This window comes from Carassius auratus, chromosome 20, assembly GCF_003368295.1.
Source record: "Carassius auratus strain Wakin chromosome 20, ASM336829v1, whole genome shotgun sequence".
In the NCBI taxonomy this organism is placed as follows: Eukaryota; Metazoa; Chordata; class Actinopteri; order Cypriniformes; family Cyprinidae; genus Carassius; species Carassius auratus.
The window spans coordinates 9432287-9450832 of NC_039262.1; the positions used below are offsets into that span (position 1 = coordinate 9432287).

Sequence of the window (18546 nt, forward strand, 5' to 3'; positions counted from 1 at the left end):
GCAGTGCTTTGATGAGAGCACTTTTATTACTTTATGTACATTAAATACTGGCACACATATTGTACACCCTCAAACTCATCAAACCATTGATGAACTTCTGTATTTTTGTAGTACAACTGTCAAGAGGAGGTAGAGAAAGTCTTTTGTCAGAAAACTAAGAAACTGCTATAGTATATGTTTGTAGTTGTGTGGAAATTATTTCATTAACTGTCTGCTAGCAATCAAGAAAATCTGTATTTAATGCATTTTCCTAACATGTAAACAAATACACCCAAAATTGAAAATATGCTGTTAATTTATGCACCCTCAGGCCATCCAAGATGTAGGTAATTTTTTTTTTCCCATGAATACTAAAGATTCAAGATTTCAGCCCCCCTAAAAAAGTCACGTACACCTTTTGAAGCAAATGTTCATTTTTGGTGAACTACTCCTTTTAAATGTATAATTTCTGTGAAGATATAGTACTGTTTTGCTTTTTGCTCTGTATAAATTTCAGAGACAAGTCTGATAATGAGTCTATTATAACAGGCCTGCTCCATATACCAATGAGTGATTTATTTTATCAATATAGCCTATATATAATTTCTAATTTACACTAAGTCCTTACACTATTTCTTTTGAATTACTGTACTGTCATCTTCTCTGTTCTCGTCTTAAAAGTGTACAAGGAAATAATGACGAGAATTAAAACTTGTTTGGCAGGTTAAAGTCACATTATTTTCGTGAACGGAACAAAGACATGTTAATTCCAGGAAGATTTTGTAGGCAGATCATCTGAGAATGAAAACAAAATCTCAGACACTGAAAAACAAGACATCTCTTCATGGTTATTTCCAGAACGGTAAAATAGAAGGTAAAAATGTGTTCATTCTTTTTGAATATGAAACAGTTGCAAAGTAATGTTTGCAGTGAAAATAATAGAAAGAAATTCTTACTTTTTAAATTGAAATGTGCTGTCCAATTTCTATACTTTTAAAGTTGACCTTTCTCGTCATAAATGAAGTGAAAAATGTGCAGGAATTGACCTAAATGGTTGCAGTTGACTAGTGTGCTATTTTTGTTTGTGCTTTCAGTTTGTGGCATTGCAATTTATTATGAAACAATCCCATTTTATTTTCTTGACCCTAATGTTCCCTAATATTTGTTTTTAAAAATGAATGGCTGTAGTGTTCAAACAAATGGATAAAAGATAAATGGATGCATGGATCGATGGAAGGTCTGAACACGTTTCATTTGTGGCAGGCTACTTCAACAGCAACAAAACAGCTAAACAAAAAAAGTTATCAAACAGAATAAACTAACAATTATTAGGCTATGCACAATTGCCTTTGTGTGTGCGTGTTTGTGTGTGTTGACACAAACACACACAATAGTCGAAAACGGGAATATCTGAGTTCAAATGTCATACTTTCGAATCCAGTCAGTTCCAGTAAATCACACGTGATGTTAACACATTGACCACATATTGTCGCCATTTGTGTCAATTATGGCAAAAAGGGGAAGAAAAACAAAAAAGACAACTGCCATTCAATAATTATGGTAAAATTGTTTAAACTTCATGTTTTAAGTTTGACATTAGCTCCACACTATTGCTGCGTTCCAGAAAAACGACCTGATGGCAATTGAATGGACTGCTCCTTTTATTTTATTTTTTGTTGCATGATGCTTTTTTCCTCCTTGTTGACCGACAAGATAATTTGCCTTAATCATCAGCTGTTTATAACAATTCTACAATTTTTCAACAATTTTATCATTGTTTTGAAAGAATTTCATTGTTGTAACATACTGTTTTTCCAGATTTAATGTCTAGAGGAGCCATATAGTTGCCTTTTGTTCTGAAGAAATATGTTGAAGTGATTTTAATTGACATAAATCAGTGAGAAACATGGCTGGTCAAGGTACAATAAAATCACATTTTTCTACTTACTCATTCATCTCAAACCACTTAAACCCTAAAAAAGGTTTTGGTTCTAAAACGGTGACAAATATTTTCTGCATTTGTATACCTAACTTATACCTATAAAATAAATTTGTTTATACTGAGACCTTTAATTTCTATAATAAATGCTAATAGATGTGTGGTTTTCCTGATATCTGTTTATATTATAGTATGTTTATATGTATAGGCCTTTAATCTTTAATTTCTAATCTTCTTAGATACAGGACAAATATTAAGTTTCTGCATAGCAATCATCACGGTTGTCCTGCTGACTGAAAGTGTTGTGGAAACACTTGATTCCCCAGAAACAAGTGTAGATTTACAGGTAGTTGAAGGTTTATTTATACTGAAGGAAGATAATAACAAAAAAAAATACCTGTCTTTTTTTATTTAAGTTCTAATATAGAATATAATGGGCCCTATTTTAACGATCTGAAACGCAAGTGTCAAAGCGCGAAGCGCAAGTAACTTTGTGGGCGGGTCTCGGCGCTGTTGCTATTTTCCCGGCGGGATAAATGGCTCTTGCGCCCGGCGCAAATCTAAAATGGGTTGGTCTGAAGTAGCTTCATTATTCATAGGTGTGGTTTGGGCGTAACGTGAAATAAACCAATCAGAGCGTCATCCAACATTCCCTTTAAAAGCAGGTGCGCAAGTTCCATTATGGATTGCTATTATTGTGGCGTATTTACCAGGCGCACGCCAGGAGCGGTTCACAGCCGAGGAGACTGATGTTCTTGTAAGAGCAGTGAAAGACAGAGAAGTTGTGTTGTATGGGGATGGGAGAAACCCACCCAGAATACACCACAATGATTTCCGTCATCTCATGTGTTAATATTTTTTTTAGTGTAACAATTTATGATATGCAAAAATAACTGTTGCATCTGTGTAGATTACATGAGCAAAGTGTATGCGCGTTGTGCACGCTATACATTATGGTCAAGCATGCGCCCTTAAAATAGCATAATGAACAACGCGCAACGCGCCACTGACTTTAGACTAGGTTTTTTCTGGTCAGTGGCGCAATTGTTTAATGGAACAGCAAAATAGCACCAGGGATTGTTTGCGCCGGAACACGCCTCCTTTTTTGCGCTGAACCCCCCAGGGAGCGCAAGTTCATTCACTAGTTTAGCGACGTGCTTCTGTGGAGGGAAAAGCACGCTTTGCGCAGGTGCAAAATAGGAATGACACATGCGTCGGTGTACAAAGTCAATTGCGCTGGGTGCAAGATAGGGCCCAATGTCGCCTTGATCACATTATCACCTAACATAATAAAATAAATGAATGAATTTTTGTCTTCATTTATTTCAGTTTAGCAACATAAATGTGCACCTGCATCAAAGAAGAAAAACAATCACGGGTAAGAAATGTCACAGTTTTGTCCTCTAACTTTTCAGCTAAATGTCCTAATAATAGTCTGTCACATTAACTTAATATACTTTATTTATTTATATTTTTTTATTGATTTATTTAGGAGGACAATACAGTGCACAGCAAAAATGAGTACACATCCTCTGATAAAAAATTAAAAGATGTATTTTCTTAATGACCACTAATATAATTCATATGGTAAAATTTAAATGTATTAAACATATTCTTAATAAAAACAGAGACATATATGCCAGTAATATTTGTTAAACAAGTAATTTAACTTTAAACTTTGTTTAAATAAAGGATTGCAGAAATTAGTACATATTTAATTAAACAAATCGTCCCCTTGGAATTATAAGGTTCTATCTGACATTTTTTTCTGACATTTTTGTCTAAATTGAGTTATTCCCATATTGTTATTCTGTGACAATTTATTTTTCATTATGTAACATATTCTTTTTTTTATGTTGTATACATTATGGGATTAAAAAAAAAACAATAAGGTGCTATCTACACAGTCGAATCGAATGCAAAAACTTTGAAGCTCAATAGCTCAAAACTACTCGGAATCCAGATAGAACCTTATAATTCCAAGGGGACGAAATTGTATTTTCTTGGCACTCAGTGTACGAGATTGTGACAATTTGTCACATCTGTCCTGTTTAACTCCTGGAGGATGACCTCCTTAAATGCCCTGGTCTTTAGTGTGGAGTGTTGCTCCGCTCATCTCTACAGAATCCCCTACAGCTGCTCAAGAGTGTTAAGATTGGGTTAAATACATGTGCACTGATTTATTTTCACCTTGGGAAAATTAATACCTTAATTTTCATGTATCCATCACACCGTTTTGTATAAATCGATGAAAACATTGATAAAGTGAGAGGCCAAAAATAAAAATTAGTTTATATTATTTACATATTTACATCCCCCGTGTCCCCGCTTAATCTACGCCTAAATTCTGATATCAGTCCCATCTACAGTAATGCAGTGTAGTACTAATTTATGATTTTAGCGGTCTAAAACAGTGTTTTTGTTGTTGTTGTTGTTGTTGTTGTTTTAAGAAATTCTCTGCAAAAACTACATTCGGTATGTACTGTAAAACGTTTCTGTTCAGTGTGCTTTATTAACGCACTTATAACCAGAGCTGCTGACTGTGGTAGATGCTAGTGTGTACCTCAGCTCATTCAGGTTGGTGCAAGGATGCCCATCTTGGTGCCTCTTCTTTGTCTTTCAAGATCTTTGATTGAGTGTTGGTGGTCATATCTATCAAACACTATAACGACAAAGCTGTTACCTTCCTTTCCCATTAATGTTGCGATCTTTTTCCAGACACACTCACCCAGGTCATTAAATGTTTGAAAGGCTGAATCATTGAGACTTTGAAGAAGATCCATGCCATCAATGGTATATACTGATGCTTCTTTAACATTTGGCAGCTGCTGTGTCTCTTCAACAACAGCCTCGAGTTTCTTGGCCAGGTCAGCTTTTGTTGTCTTCTTCATGCTTCCATCATCAAAAAACAAAGAGGGTGGGACAGCTGTGAGTTGGGAGACATCACAGTCTCCATGGACACCTCTCTTTGTTTGGAGACATCCAGTAATCTTCGAAAGAGCATGTCTGAGTCCATGTGGACCTTTCTAGATATGCTGACTCCAACTGATGTTTTCATGTCCTTGAAGGTTGCACACTGGTTTCTTTTCTCTGGCTCCCAGAAGCTCTTTGTTCATTTTTGATTTTGCCAGACGTTGTTCCATAAAGATGGCATTGTGCTTCGCACCATCTTGGAGGAAGCTTGAGAGCTCTTTTGCAACTTTCTCAGATGCAAATTGACCACTTGCAACTTGATATCAAGATCAAAGGGATTCTGCCTCTGCTCCACAGTTTCCATTATCTTCTGTATTAAACATTGTATCGTTAAAGTCGGTATTATATACCTTATATTGCTATCATACAGTATACTGTTGTATACCAACATTAACACAACATTTCCCCAAAATCATGTTTAATCGGAGATACGAGATTTAAGACTTGGGAGCGGGGAGATACGAGGTTACGCTCTCATTGATAAGAATAATACGGACACAGAAGTTGCTGCTGCCAGCAGTGTTCATCAAAGTCTGCGGTCGCGTCAAGACTTTTGACAAGAATTAAGGCTTTAAAGGGTAACTAAACCCCTGGTCAGAGCCTGACTCCACCCACTGGAAATATTTGAAAAATGCTGAAAAGTGGGCAGAGCACAGCGGAGATAGAGGGGATGAACCTAGGGCGGGGCTGAGCGAGTGCGGTGTGAACCTGAGACCCGCAGTGACGGATTAATTGACAGCTGCTGTCAGAGTCGCTATAATGGAGAGTGACTCTAGTGACGCAACAGAGCATTCACTTGACGTAGAGGACTTTTCTTCCCCACCTTCACCTGAAGTGGAGGATGCCGAGGTCTCTGTGGACACAGGGCCTGAGCCATATCAATTCAAGCCACTGGCACAAACTGCGGTCTTAACTCCCGCATTGCGATCGGCATCCGACGATGCTAGAGAAGCAGCCGTGCAAGAGAAAATGGGGCCAGTCTCAGAGTAAGGCACTGCGTTGCTTTTCAGCGTGAGCTGTGTGGAGAAGCCCATTTCCACCTCCATTGCATTGGAGAAGCAATTCCGTGTAAAATGCAGTTTGCACACTCCAGCTCTAGGTGGGAACTCGCAGTCTTTCAGGCCAAGTGAATGCAAACACTGGCGCCTAATTTCCAAGTCTGCTGGAAAACTATACAGTCCATGCTGTTGCAACCAGCACATACCATCCTGACCACTGTAAATAAATCGATGCTAACTTGAAGCTATCCTAACTGACTTTCATTTTGGACACCTCATACATTGAGTGACAGAACACTCCTATTTGTCATATATTTACATATTTGGTATTGCTGGATTCAGCACAACCCCAACAAGCCATCATATGTGTTCCTATGATAATCCCAGGCAAAGCAAGCACAAAGTAAATGAAAACATTCTGCATAGATATTAAATTTGTGCATATCCACTTATTTTAGGTATGTGTTTACATGTCTCTATTTATTCAATACATCAAGATAAACACATCCAGTCTTTTCTAGTAGTTGAATCAACTTCCTTTGAGTACAAACATCTCAAGTTTCAAAGCTCTCAGAGCTTGTGTGATCGATCTGCATTAGTTTACAGTATATGCCTTAACTCCCATACGGACAGGCTATATTTTAGTCCTTTATTGGTTTTGGGGTGTATAACAATATCAGTAAATTTAAAAATCTTAGCAGTAAAATATTTTTAGCCAAGAATCCATTTCATATGGGAGACCTTAGAGATGAGGAAAAACATTGTTGTTATATGGGTTTAGTTCTACCTCCGGTAGGGGTACCTCAAAAACTAAAGCACTTTTTGACTATTTGTCACTAGCCTATAAAGCCATTACAGTAATATGACTTTTCCATACACCCAACATATTTATGAACATAAACAGAGCAAAATAATGGCAGTGAATTCAAAAATACAAAGATGCAAACAAATAATTTCGTATCTACCTTGCACTGATTGTTGCGCATAAATATGGCAGAAGAAGAAAAAAAATTAAACAAATGTATAACTGTACTTGGTTTTTGTTTGGTTGTTTTTTCTTTCATGGGGTTGGGGGGATACAGTTCTTCTAATCTCAATGAAAATCGATGGCGTTTTTGATACCAGTCTCAACAACCCAAATAATGAGAAGTTCAAAATCCTTGCCAGAAAAATTGAGTCAGCAGTAAGTAGTTTCATATTTTGTTAATGAAAAGTACTGATTGTCTATGCTAAACTTAAAAAAATACTGGTCAAATGATAAATACTGTTTTTAAAACCGATTGTACCTTGAATTTTTTATTTAATTTATATATATATATATATATATATATATATATATATATATATATATATATATATATATATATATTTCTTTTTTTGTAAAATGTTTATTTGTAAATTTCTTCTGTTTACTCTTTGGTTCTTGCCATACAGTCTTTTAAAATTACATTTTGGTAAAGTAAACTCCCAATTTATATTTGGTACTACAGATTGAAGAAATGTACAAAAATGTGCTTGCCTACAGAAAAGGTTCAGTAAAAGTCTTTCGTTTCAGGTAAGGTCTACAATCTAAACATTTACTCAAGGTCCATTTTAATTTTCCTCTTGTGTTCAAACAGTGTGAACTCATTGTTGTGGTTTTTGTGTTGCTCCATAGGCCTGGTAGCATTATAGCAGACTATCAGATTGAATCAACAGACAGCAGCCCCAACAGCCCTGCATTTGCAGAAGCAAACACACAGCTCATCAGCGTTCTCAAAGATCAAGGAATCACTGTAGCTCCGAATGCTTTTGCTCAAAGTGGTAAGGGTAGTCAGTATCTAATCATAAAAACATTTGACCTTAATTTTATAATTATAATTATTATTAATATCGATTGATTGATTACAGTCTGTTGCTTACAAAATACTGGTTTTTATTTCTTGTAAAAATGTTGAAAGGACCAGCAAACCCATGCTAAATATAAAAAAGGTACAATAAGGTTTGTGAACTTGACTTTCAGAACAAAAGATATTGTCCACAGCAAAAAATTGGTATCCAGAGCAAAATATGGTGCTGAAATGCGAACGCCTAGACTCAGGTACAATGAGATGGACAGTGAATGACCAAGATCCTGCACAAAACAAAGTTAAATACGTAATTTCAGATGACAGTACCACTCTCACTGTGAACAACGTCAATGAGAATGACAAAGGTGAGCAACAAATATCTTTGTCCTATCAGTGACATCTTACATGTTGACCGTTCATGTAATGTCAAGATTAAAACTGTTTGGTAAAGCTATGTAATATTCTACTTTTGTTTATCCAGCTGGCTGATATTTAATATTAATGTGATGCACATTATCTAGCATTATCATTACTTTATCTTTTTTGATAAGAAATAAGCTTTAAGATCACGTGACCCACCGAAAACAATGGCGGTGTAGTTCGATTGCTTCATGACAATGTATCCTTAATCTTCTTTTTCTCATTAAAACGACCAACATTTAGTTAGTTTTTGACAGTTATTCTAACAGAGCTAAAAATGAAGATGGAAAAACGTCAATTGACACTGGTTTCGACCAAGAAAATGCGAGTTAAAAACCCTAATTATGTTCCAGAAGGGGAACTTCATGCCATCGTTGCCAACGAGTTAAAAATGCACCTTAGCTTCATCAGGGAACTGTTTAAAGAAGAATTCTCAAAATATTAAAGCAGATAAACTTGGAGTTAAAGAGGATGTTCATCTGATAAGAAATAATTTTGACAACATGCAAACAGCTCTTCATCATGCAAATAAAAAAATAAAAATAAAAAAAAAAAACACTGTGGAGGTTAAGCTTGATAGCATTAAAACATTTTATAGTCACTAATCACACTCCTACCTCTAAACCTAAACATTTCTGTACAGTATAAGAAAAGCATGACAGACAGATAACGTTAAATGCAATTAATGTTACAAACATTTATTCACAAAAGTGTGGACTCAGAGGAAGACCGCCAGGGATTAGGGTGCAGTTTGGGACAGGGCCTTTGGAGAAGCTCATAGCCCTATCTGCTTAAAGTCCAGTGTTAAGTTTCCACAGTCTGTGATGATTTGGGGTGCAGTGTCATCTGCTGATGTTGTTTCATTGTGTTTTTTTAAAAAACAAAGTCACTGCACCCGTTTACCAAGAAATTTTGGAGCACAAAAGCTTCCTTATGCTGACCAGCTTTTTAAAGATGCTGAATTCATTTTCCAGCAGGATTTGGCAGGATTCGGAAAGCTGAATTCAGCATACATCATACCAGACAATCCAAATATTTTCATGGAGAAAGCTCTTCTAAGCTATTGGCTTTGAGGTTGAAAGTTGAGTAGAATCTAAGGCTAGTATATCGGCTATAAGACTTGAGTAGTTATAAAGCCCCCCTGAGTTAGATGGGATTCCCCCAGTGTTAATGAAGCTATTATGGGATAAAGAAGCTCCCATGATTCTTAATTCTCTTAACTTTGCATTAGAAAATGGGGCTTTACACAGGGACCAATCCACAGCTTTAATGACTTTGCTGCTGTAGAAAGGGAATGACTCATTTTAATGTTCTAGTTACTGGCCTATTAGCCTTCTATCCACAGACTCTGGGCACAAAGAAATTGGACAGAATCGAGTGGAGATTTTTGTGGTCTGTCCTAGAGCATTTTGGGTATGGCTCTTTTTTCTACAAGCACTCAAAAATATTTATTCTGAATGCCAGAGTGCTCACTGGTTCTTACATCCTTTAATCTTGGAAGGGGAATGCATCAAGGTTGTCCTCTGTCACCCTTGCTTTTTTGGCTCAAGCGATAAGACAATGTCCTGCAGTAGTTCCAATAAGTTTTATGTATGCATCCCAAAAAATGTAACTCTAGGCTGATGACATTTTGTTGTATAAATCAGACATCACAAAGTCAGGAAAAGGAATGCTTAAAATTATTTCAAAAATTTGGTAAACTGTCTGGTTATAAGATTAATTGGAAAAAATCCATACTCGTGCCCCCTAATTTAGCTGCTAAATCAGAAATTCAAACCTTACCCACTATGTCAGCTAAAAGTTTAATTATACAGCAGTATCAAAAATCTTGTAGAATAATAAAGAGCCTAGAATTCGCCTTAAATCTATGCTGAGGCTGAAATCTCATGGTGGCTCATCCCTGCCAGATTTTTGGTCCTATTATTTAGCATACCAGATGAGACACTTAGGACCTGGCTAGACGTTGACCCCCCTGTCCCATAGCAAGCTTCAGAAACGAATAGTATATGCCCATTGCGTCAACAGGATTTATCCTTTACTGGAATATCTAAGAGAGTTCTGCAAAAGTTTGGTTCAATTATATGCCATCCTATCAAATATTGCAAGCAGCAGAAAAGATTATGAGAGCTTCAGATTCTTACAATGACTGTACCCCCATTTGACCAGTGTTGGGAAGGTTACTTTAGAAATGTAATAGGTTACAGATTACAAGTTACCCTACTTAAAATGTAATAGTAGTTTAACTTTTTTAATTACTTTAATAAAGTAATGTAACTAATTACTTTTCTAAATTTCTAATGAATGTTTATTTGCAACTGTTAATCATTTTCAAACAATCATTTTCAAACAATCATTTTCAAACAATCATTTTCAAAAGTCAAGTCACCTTTATTTATATAACGCTTTAAACTAAATACATTGCGTCTTTTGTTGCGTGTGGTCATCTGAGACAAGGCCTTTACAGGGGATCTGTATCTGGGGCTCTAGTTGTCCTGGTCTCTGCTGTCTTTCAGGGCTGTAGAGGTCCTTTCTAGGTGCCGATCCACCATCTGGTCTGGTTACGTACTGAATCCGGGTGACTGCAGTGACCCTCTGTTCTGGATACAGACTAGATCTGGTGGCTACGGTGACCTCGGAATAAGAGAGAAACAGACTAATATTAGCGTAGATGCCACTCTTCTAATGATGTAGCAAGTATATCAGGTGTAATGGGAAGTGAGATGGGTCTGTGAGATGGGTCTTTAATCTAGATTTAAACTGCAAGAGTGTGTCTGCCTCCCGAACAATGTTAGGTAGGTTATTCCAGAGCTTAGGTGCCAAATAGGAAAAGGATCTGCCGCCCGCAGTTGATTGTGATATTCTAGGTTTTACCAAATTGCCTGTTGAGTTTTGAGAACATAGTGGATGTAGAGGATTATAATGTAAAAGGAGCTAATTCCAATACTGAGGTGCTAAACCATTCAGGGCTTTATAAGTAATAAGCAATATTTTAAAATCGATACAATGTTTGATAGGGAGCCAGTGCAGTGTTGACAGGACCGGGCTAATATGGTCATACTTCCTGGTTCTAGTAAGAACTCTTGCTGCTGCATTTTTGACTAGCTGTAGTTTGTAAGTGTGCAGAACAACCACCCAATAAAGCATTACAATAATCTAACCTCGAGGTCATAAATCCATGGATTAACATTTCTGCATTTGACATTGAGAGCATAGGCCGTAATTTAGATATATTTTTGAGATGGAAAAATGCATTTTTACAAATGCTAGAAACATGGATTTCTAATGAAAGATTGCGATCAGATAGCACCTAAATTCCAAACTGATGACAAAGAATTGACAGAGCAGCCATCAACTCTTAGACAGTGTTCTAGGTTAATACATGCAGAGTTTTTAGGTCCTATAATTAACACCTCTGTTTTTTTAGAATTTAGCAGTAAGAAATTACTTGTCATCCAGTTTTTTATATCGATTATACATTCCATTGGTTTTTCTAATTGAAATATTTTTACAAGCCTATTTAAAATAACTGATTTCTATTTGAATATATTTCAAAATGTAATTTATTGAGATTTCAAAGCTGAATTTTTTGCAACATTACCCCACTCACACGATCCTTCAGAAATAATTCTTATTTTCAGATTTGCTGCTCAAAAAAAAAAAAAAAAACTTGATAATGTTGATTTTTTTCTTTTAGAAGTTTCTTTGATGAATAGAAAATTCAGAAGAACAGTATTTATATGAAATAGAAATCCTTTGTAAAATGACGTCTTTATCATTTATCAATTTAAAGAATCCTTGCTAAATAAAAGTACTAATTTCCATGAATTGTTTTTCCAAAAAATTTTAATTATACGGACTCTAAGCTTTTGAATGATATAGTGTATAATGTTGCAAAAGCTTTTTATTTCAAATAAGTGGTGATCTTTGGATCCTTCTATTCATCAAAGAATACAAAAAAAATAATGTACTCATATGTTTTAAATATTGATAATCAGTAAATCAGCATTATCAGAATGATTTCTGAAGGATGGGAAACTGAAGACTGGAGTAATGATACTGAAAATACAGCTTGGATTACAGGAATAAATTACATTTTAAAATATATTCAAATAGAAAACAGTTATTTTAAATAGTAAAAATATTTCACAATATTACTGCTTTTGCTGTATTCTGGATAAAATAAATGCAGGCTTGTTGAGCAGAAGAGACTTCTTTTAAAAACATAAAAAAATCGTACTGTTATAAAACTCTTGAGTGGTAGGCTATAGATTACAGAAATTATATATATGTAATTTCTGCCCCCCTCACTTCTGAAAAGATGGCTACGCCCCTGTCTCTTTGTACATGATATGATGATATAAATAAGTTAAATGGTCATGAAGTGACTCAGAGCAGTTCTAGAGATTATGTTTGTGATCAGGTACTCACATATTGAGGCGGCAGAGGCTGAAAACACTGTGAGCTTCAGTAGGCCTATATGTGTAGTAAATTAAACCGCATGTCTGCGCCATTAATTTCCATGAGGGGCGGACTGGGAAAAAAAAATTGGCTGGGAAATCTCACACTCATACACCCACAACACACTCTGAAACATGGACAACCCTATTTTTTGTATGGACCTGACATGAAAAAAGATTTTTAAATTCTTCGGTTGGGGACATTCTTAACATGCTGCCTCTTACGTTCGACGTTACAAAGGCGCTGTCCCAAGTGAAGGTGCTGAATTAGTTGGCATCGATTGCTCAGGAATCGTGTGGCGAGTGGGGCGGGGCCGAGAGATGTGGGAACGAGTGAGGCCGGTGGAGTGATTGGGAAATGAACGACACCTGCGACCCACTACCGGTCTCGAGTCCCACAGAGGAGATGGAAGGATATAAAACTGGAGCGACGACAGTGAAGGACGAGAGAGGACCAGGCCTGGGCCTTATTTTATGTTTGGCTTTTTATTTGAGCGCATCAGTCGTCCGTGAGGGGCTGATGCGCTGTTTTGTTTGTTTTGTGATTATTAAAGTTTCATTTTTGATTGTGCGCCGGTTCCTGCCTCCTTCTTCCAGATGAATATGGAGTTTATATTATTACAGTGGTGCCAAATTATTCACTTGTATAACTTAAGGGTGAATGGGTAATGTAGTTACTGCTCTCGGTGGGATGAATTAGGAAGCTTGCATTGTGAAGGGCGCTCTGAAAATCGGCAGTGCAGGTAAAAGATTAAAACTTCTATTAAAACAGATGTCCAAATGAGCGTACACTTAAAGCACTGCCTTTCCCGATATGTACACCTGATCAATCACTGATGGATTGGCGATAGGGATGAGTGTGCCATCCACCAGGCCCAAGACTCTGGGGATGCCAGCATTTTTTTTTATATAGCCACCTCAGGCAAAATGTCAAAAGGGCTTAAGTTTTGTCGAGGCCGTCTTTGATTCAATAGAAGGACACGTTGGATCGCTGCCATAGTTGGTCACTTACTGGACACCACCATGCTTACCCATTTAGATCTTAGGCATTTAGAGCAAAATTGTTTGCCAGATTTTAATTATCAAAAATGATTGCCAATTTAAATGCTTTAATGACATTATGAAATGGTCTAGGCTAATTACCACCATATTAGTTCTGATACTACAACTGCGAAAATATTTTATTATTAGTCTTAAAATGTCCATAACATAAAATCATTTTTGAGCCACAATATTGTCAACATAATTTGACTTGTACTGCGCTGGGCTGATTTCTAAAGACTGCTGTACAGTGGCCGCGACTAGCATCTTGAGCTCAAACAACACTAAGAGAGAGCTTACGAATGGTCTAGACCAACCTTATGGAAGTGTGACTTACAGAAGATAAACTTAGCATACGAACATTTCGGAAATCGTGCCATAACGTTAAGAGAGAGGTTAAATGAGGGTTTCTGGAAAAGAGAACTTAACACCGTGATTGATTGGGACAATGTCTGAGAAAATGGTTTTGCTACCTTTAAAAACCCAGCACACCAAATGATTAATTATAAATTAATCAATAAGGCAAATGCCACTCCATGTTTATTAAATAAAATAAAAAGAAAGTCTGACCCTCTGTCAGCTGTGTAATAGATAAAAACAAGTTCTAGGACTGTTACTGAATTGCATTGCTCTGGTCCTTGGTACAGGACTTGTTGTCGGATTTAAAAAAAATATATATTAATATATATATACATATACATTCTTTAAAAGATTACCCTTTTGTGTGCCGTTAGTATGATGCTATAGCACTATAAATACAACAATTGCATACATTGCTTTATCTTTAGTATATTTAAGGAAAATTATTATAAAAGCACTGTCTTGTATTTACTTTAGAAAATAATAATTGCATAATCTTAAATAATAATGCATAAACTTGTGTGTGTATATATATATATATATATATATATATATATATATATATTTATTTTTTATTTTTTTTTTTTTCTTGCAGGTCGATATGCATGTATCATAGACAGGACAATACCTTACATTCAATGGCAAGATATAGTTATTGAAACACTTCCCAATATCATAGTGGGTGAAAATGTAAGAAAGTTTCAGTGTGTTGACCAGACTGTTTCACTGAAATGCTGTGAAGAGAAGTACAGTGTGGAGTGGACCCAGATAACCTCTGATGATGTAGTGACTTCAGGTTGTACAAAATGACTGGCAATATATTCTTACAAAATTTACTCACTGGAGTTTTCACTTGCAATGAATTGCTTTGTTCAGTTCACCATGTTTTAATATGTTTTTAATGATTTGTATTTACTTATTTCATGCAATCAGAGGACAAATGCATCACATTAAGACATACAATCAAAACTGGAAATTGTGGGAGTAAAACCTTTACATGTCGACTCAAGGACCCGGTGCTTCAAGGTTTCACCTACAGCAGTAAAAGTGTTATTGTTAATAAAGTGAACGCAGGTAAATCTTTTTTTTTTTTTTTTTTTTTTTTTTTATCCTTTGATGTAGCCACGTATGTGTTTTTGTTGTTGTTGTTGTTGTTGTTGTTGTTTTCGTCTGTCTAAAATAGAACAGTTTTTCTATTTTTCTAAAACTTAATCAAATATTTACTCTAGTGTTCAGCTGTAAAGATGCAACATTTGGGGATGGACAGGAAGGTGATACTTTGACAGGACCCTGTGAAAAAGGCAAGGAAGGCACAATAAAATATAGATGTAGTTCAGGTAGATGGGTGCCTCAGGAGACAAACTGTATACTTCAAGTTATCAAAGGCCTTGAAAAGGATGCTGCGGTAATTGCCATCATCTGTTTATAAAAATAAATAATCAACCATCCATTTAAAATATTCCTGATATTCACATTTCTTCTCTACTTTGTAATTTAGGTCTTGGTGGTGCAGGACATACCAGTATTTGTGGCTCAGCTGAGTACTGCTACAGAGAATAATACACAAGTGATAACACAGTCTGCTGTGACTGTCCAAACCATTGTTGGAATACTTGTGAAAGTTTCTGGTGTTTCACAAAACATTATCATCAATCAGCCGGTGATGGAGGTATGTTCAATACAGTGTATGTCTATATGCATAGTTAAATTGTGGCTTATCAAAACTTTATCAAGATACAATATTTGTACATTATCTTTTCCCATCTGATGAAAAATAGTTTCTGCTAAACATTATGTTCTGTGTCATTTCCAGGATTTCCTTAAAACAGTGGATATCATTGTTTCGACATCTGCCATTGAAACCTGGAATAAATTAAACAATAACAACAAGACAGATAACACCAGCACAGCACTTCTGAAAGCTATTGAGGATATAAGTAACCGTCTCACAAATGGCAATTTTAGGATTAATGCAACATCTATTGAGTTGAATAGAACTGTAACAAACAGCAACTTTTATAGTGGAATATCGAGTCTGCCAAACTCAACTACTGAGATCCAGATACCAGAGATTCCTTTATCCACTGCTATAACCATCATAGTCTTCACAACTCTTGACAGTATCCTACCTACTCGAGATACTAGAAGTAAAGGCAGTAGCAAATCAGATGTGCGCATCAATGGAGATGTGGTTGTGGTAAAAGTTGACAACAAAACGATTAACAACATATCTTTTGCGTTTGACATTACTAATAAGTCTTTGGGAAATCCTCAGTGTGTCTTTTGGAACTTTTATCTCGATGCATGGGATTCCACTGGATGTAAATCAAAGTCCTATAAAAGTAAAGGGATTGAAACTGGCAAGATTACATGTGAATGCGACCATACAACCTCTTTTTCAATCCTAATGTCTCCGTTTTCTATTTATCAAATGGCATCAGCCTGTATAACTTACATTGGGGTAGCTTTTTCGATGGCCAGCTTGATTATATGCCTGATTATTGAGACTATTGTGTGGAGGTCAATGACAAGAAACGACACATCCTACATGCGACATGTCTCCATAGTCAACATTGCCGTGTCTCTGCTGATAGCAAATGTCTGTTTTATCATTGGAGCCGCAGTCGCAGAAAGTGAGCAGCCAACTTCAGTGGGTCGCTGCAGTCCAGTGGTTTTCTTCATGCACTTCTTTTACCTGGCTCTTTTCTTCTGGATGTTAATGTCAGCGCTGTTGCTCTTTTACCGTACCGTCATGGTCTTTTCTCAAATGTCAAGGGCTAAAATGATGGCCATTGCCTTCATAGTTGGTTATGGTGCACCTTTGCTCATAGCGGCCATTACGGTTGCATCAACAGCTGGACCTCAAAATTATGTTTCCAAAAGAAATGCATGCTGGCTGAACTGGTTAGAATCAAAGGCCCTGCTGGCATTTGTGGTTCCAGCTCTCACTATTGTAGCCATAAACCTTGTGGTTTTGATTGTGGTTCTGTACAAGATTTTGAAGAGAGGAGTTGGTGCTGCAACTCAACCAGATGAGAAAGACGCCCTTGTGGTCATTGCCAGATGTGTGGCCATTTTGACTCCTATTTTTGTCTAACATGGGGATTTGGAATTGGAACCATGGTGTCACAGGAATTAGGCAATCGTGTGGTGTTTGCACTCCTCAATGCACTGCAGGTATCTGTGTATATATGTAATGCATGTATATTTTATAATTCTATAACTATTCTTTACAAAGCCTCAAAACAACATATTGTAATGGAAAATTCCCAATGAAATTCAACAGCATTAGTATTATTTACTAGTAACATTTTCCTCATATATTTGTATTAATTTTTCAGGGATTCTTTATTTTGGTGTTTGGAACCGTTTTAGACAGCCAGGTTTGAATTGATTTTTGTTGCTTGACAAATTGACAAACCATTCTGTCAGAATCATTTTACTGAAACTGTTTTAGATTCATTTAGTACTTCTTCAGTGCTTTAACCCATATTGTCATACATGGTTGTAGATCCGTTTGGCTCTGGCAGGAAGACTGTCACTTAGGAACCTTTTCAGCTCTTACAGAACCAGGGTAATTTACAGCAAAACAATGCATATTATCCTTGAGATCTTCCTTGAGATAGATGTACTGTACATAGTTTACAGCTGATATCTTAAATCTCTAAATTACAGAATACCAATGCACCATCATCTTCAAGTGGACAGGATTTCTTTCTAAGGAGAATTAGTAAGTAGATAAATCATAAACTGGTAAATTATATACAAGTACAATTATACTGTATATAAGAAATATACATTATTAATAATAATGGATAGCATCATTAATACTATTAAACTGGTAATAATATTAAATGTGTGTTTATATATTTTAAGTAATATACAAATAACCATTTGCAGGTGAGGGCAACTTATCTTCAGCCAGCATTTTCACAACTGCATCTTCAAACTACTCCTATTCCTCAGATTCTTTTATGAATGCTTGATCAGCTACTTAAGTCTTCTTTAATAAATGTTAAATGATGTTAGCTTTGCCAAAATAATTTTCTAACCACTTCATAAATGCGGCCTCAGTTTGACCCATGCGTGGGTCCAATATTTTATCATCATTATTATGTTAAAAAAAATCTATAAGCTGTGGAGCACAAAACTAGACATATATGGTATCTTTTTAAAGCTCGTGAACCTCAGCTTTCAGGAAAACCCAATCACCTTTGCTGTTATGTTTCATGAAAGAAGATTATAAGGTCTGAATTTGACAGCCCCCCCCTCCCATTCAATATTCAATTTCATATTTATCACACAAACTCTCCGAACATAGACTTTATTTTATAGAATATGAACTTTACATAAAAAAATATCAAAAGAATCATAACGATGGAAATGACTCCTCTGAACAAGCAAGCACATGAGTCATATTCCTGCACCGATCACTACTTCCATGTGTAGCTTCTAGCCCCAAACTGTATATCAGCTAATTCTTTCAGTTGTTTTCTTCAAAATTATTTTGACTATTTTCACATGTCTGTGAGCATGCATGGCCCAACTAC

The 18546-nt window shown here is 36.1% G+C and overlaps 1 protein-coding gene and 1 long non-coding RNA gene across 2 annotated transcripts; both read left to right on the forward strand.

The window, feature by feature from the left end:
- The first annotated feature begins 2155 nt into the window (after positions 1–2155).
- LOC113120839 (uncharacterized) lies at positions 2156–7071 on the forward strand. Its single transcript, XR_003294657.1, has 3 exons — positions 2156–2264; positions 3248–3296; positions 6972–7071. It is a non-coding gene; the product is annotated as an uncharacterized LOC113120839 (long non-coding RNA).
- A 317-nt stretch (positions 7072–7388) lies between these two features.
- LOC113037914 (adhesion G protein-coupled receptor F5-like) lies at positions 7389–18189 on the forward strand. The gene is given in 13 exon segments (XM_026195234.1): positions 7389–7444; positions 7547–7692; positions 7892–8083; positions 14592–14792; positions 14930–15070; positions 15226–15401; positions 15495–15665; positions 15810–17085; positions 17088–17173; positions 17338–17379; positions 17508–17570; positions 17672–17726; positions 17897–18189. Coding segments are annotated over 13 exon segments (2691 nt in total). The 3' UTR covers positions 17983–18189.
- Positions 18190–18546: the final 357 nt, after the last annotated feature.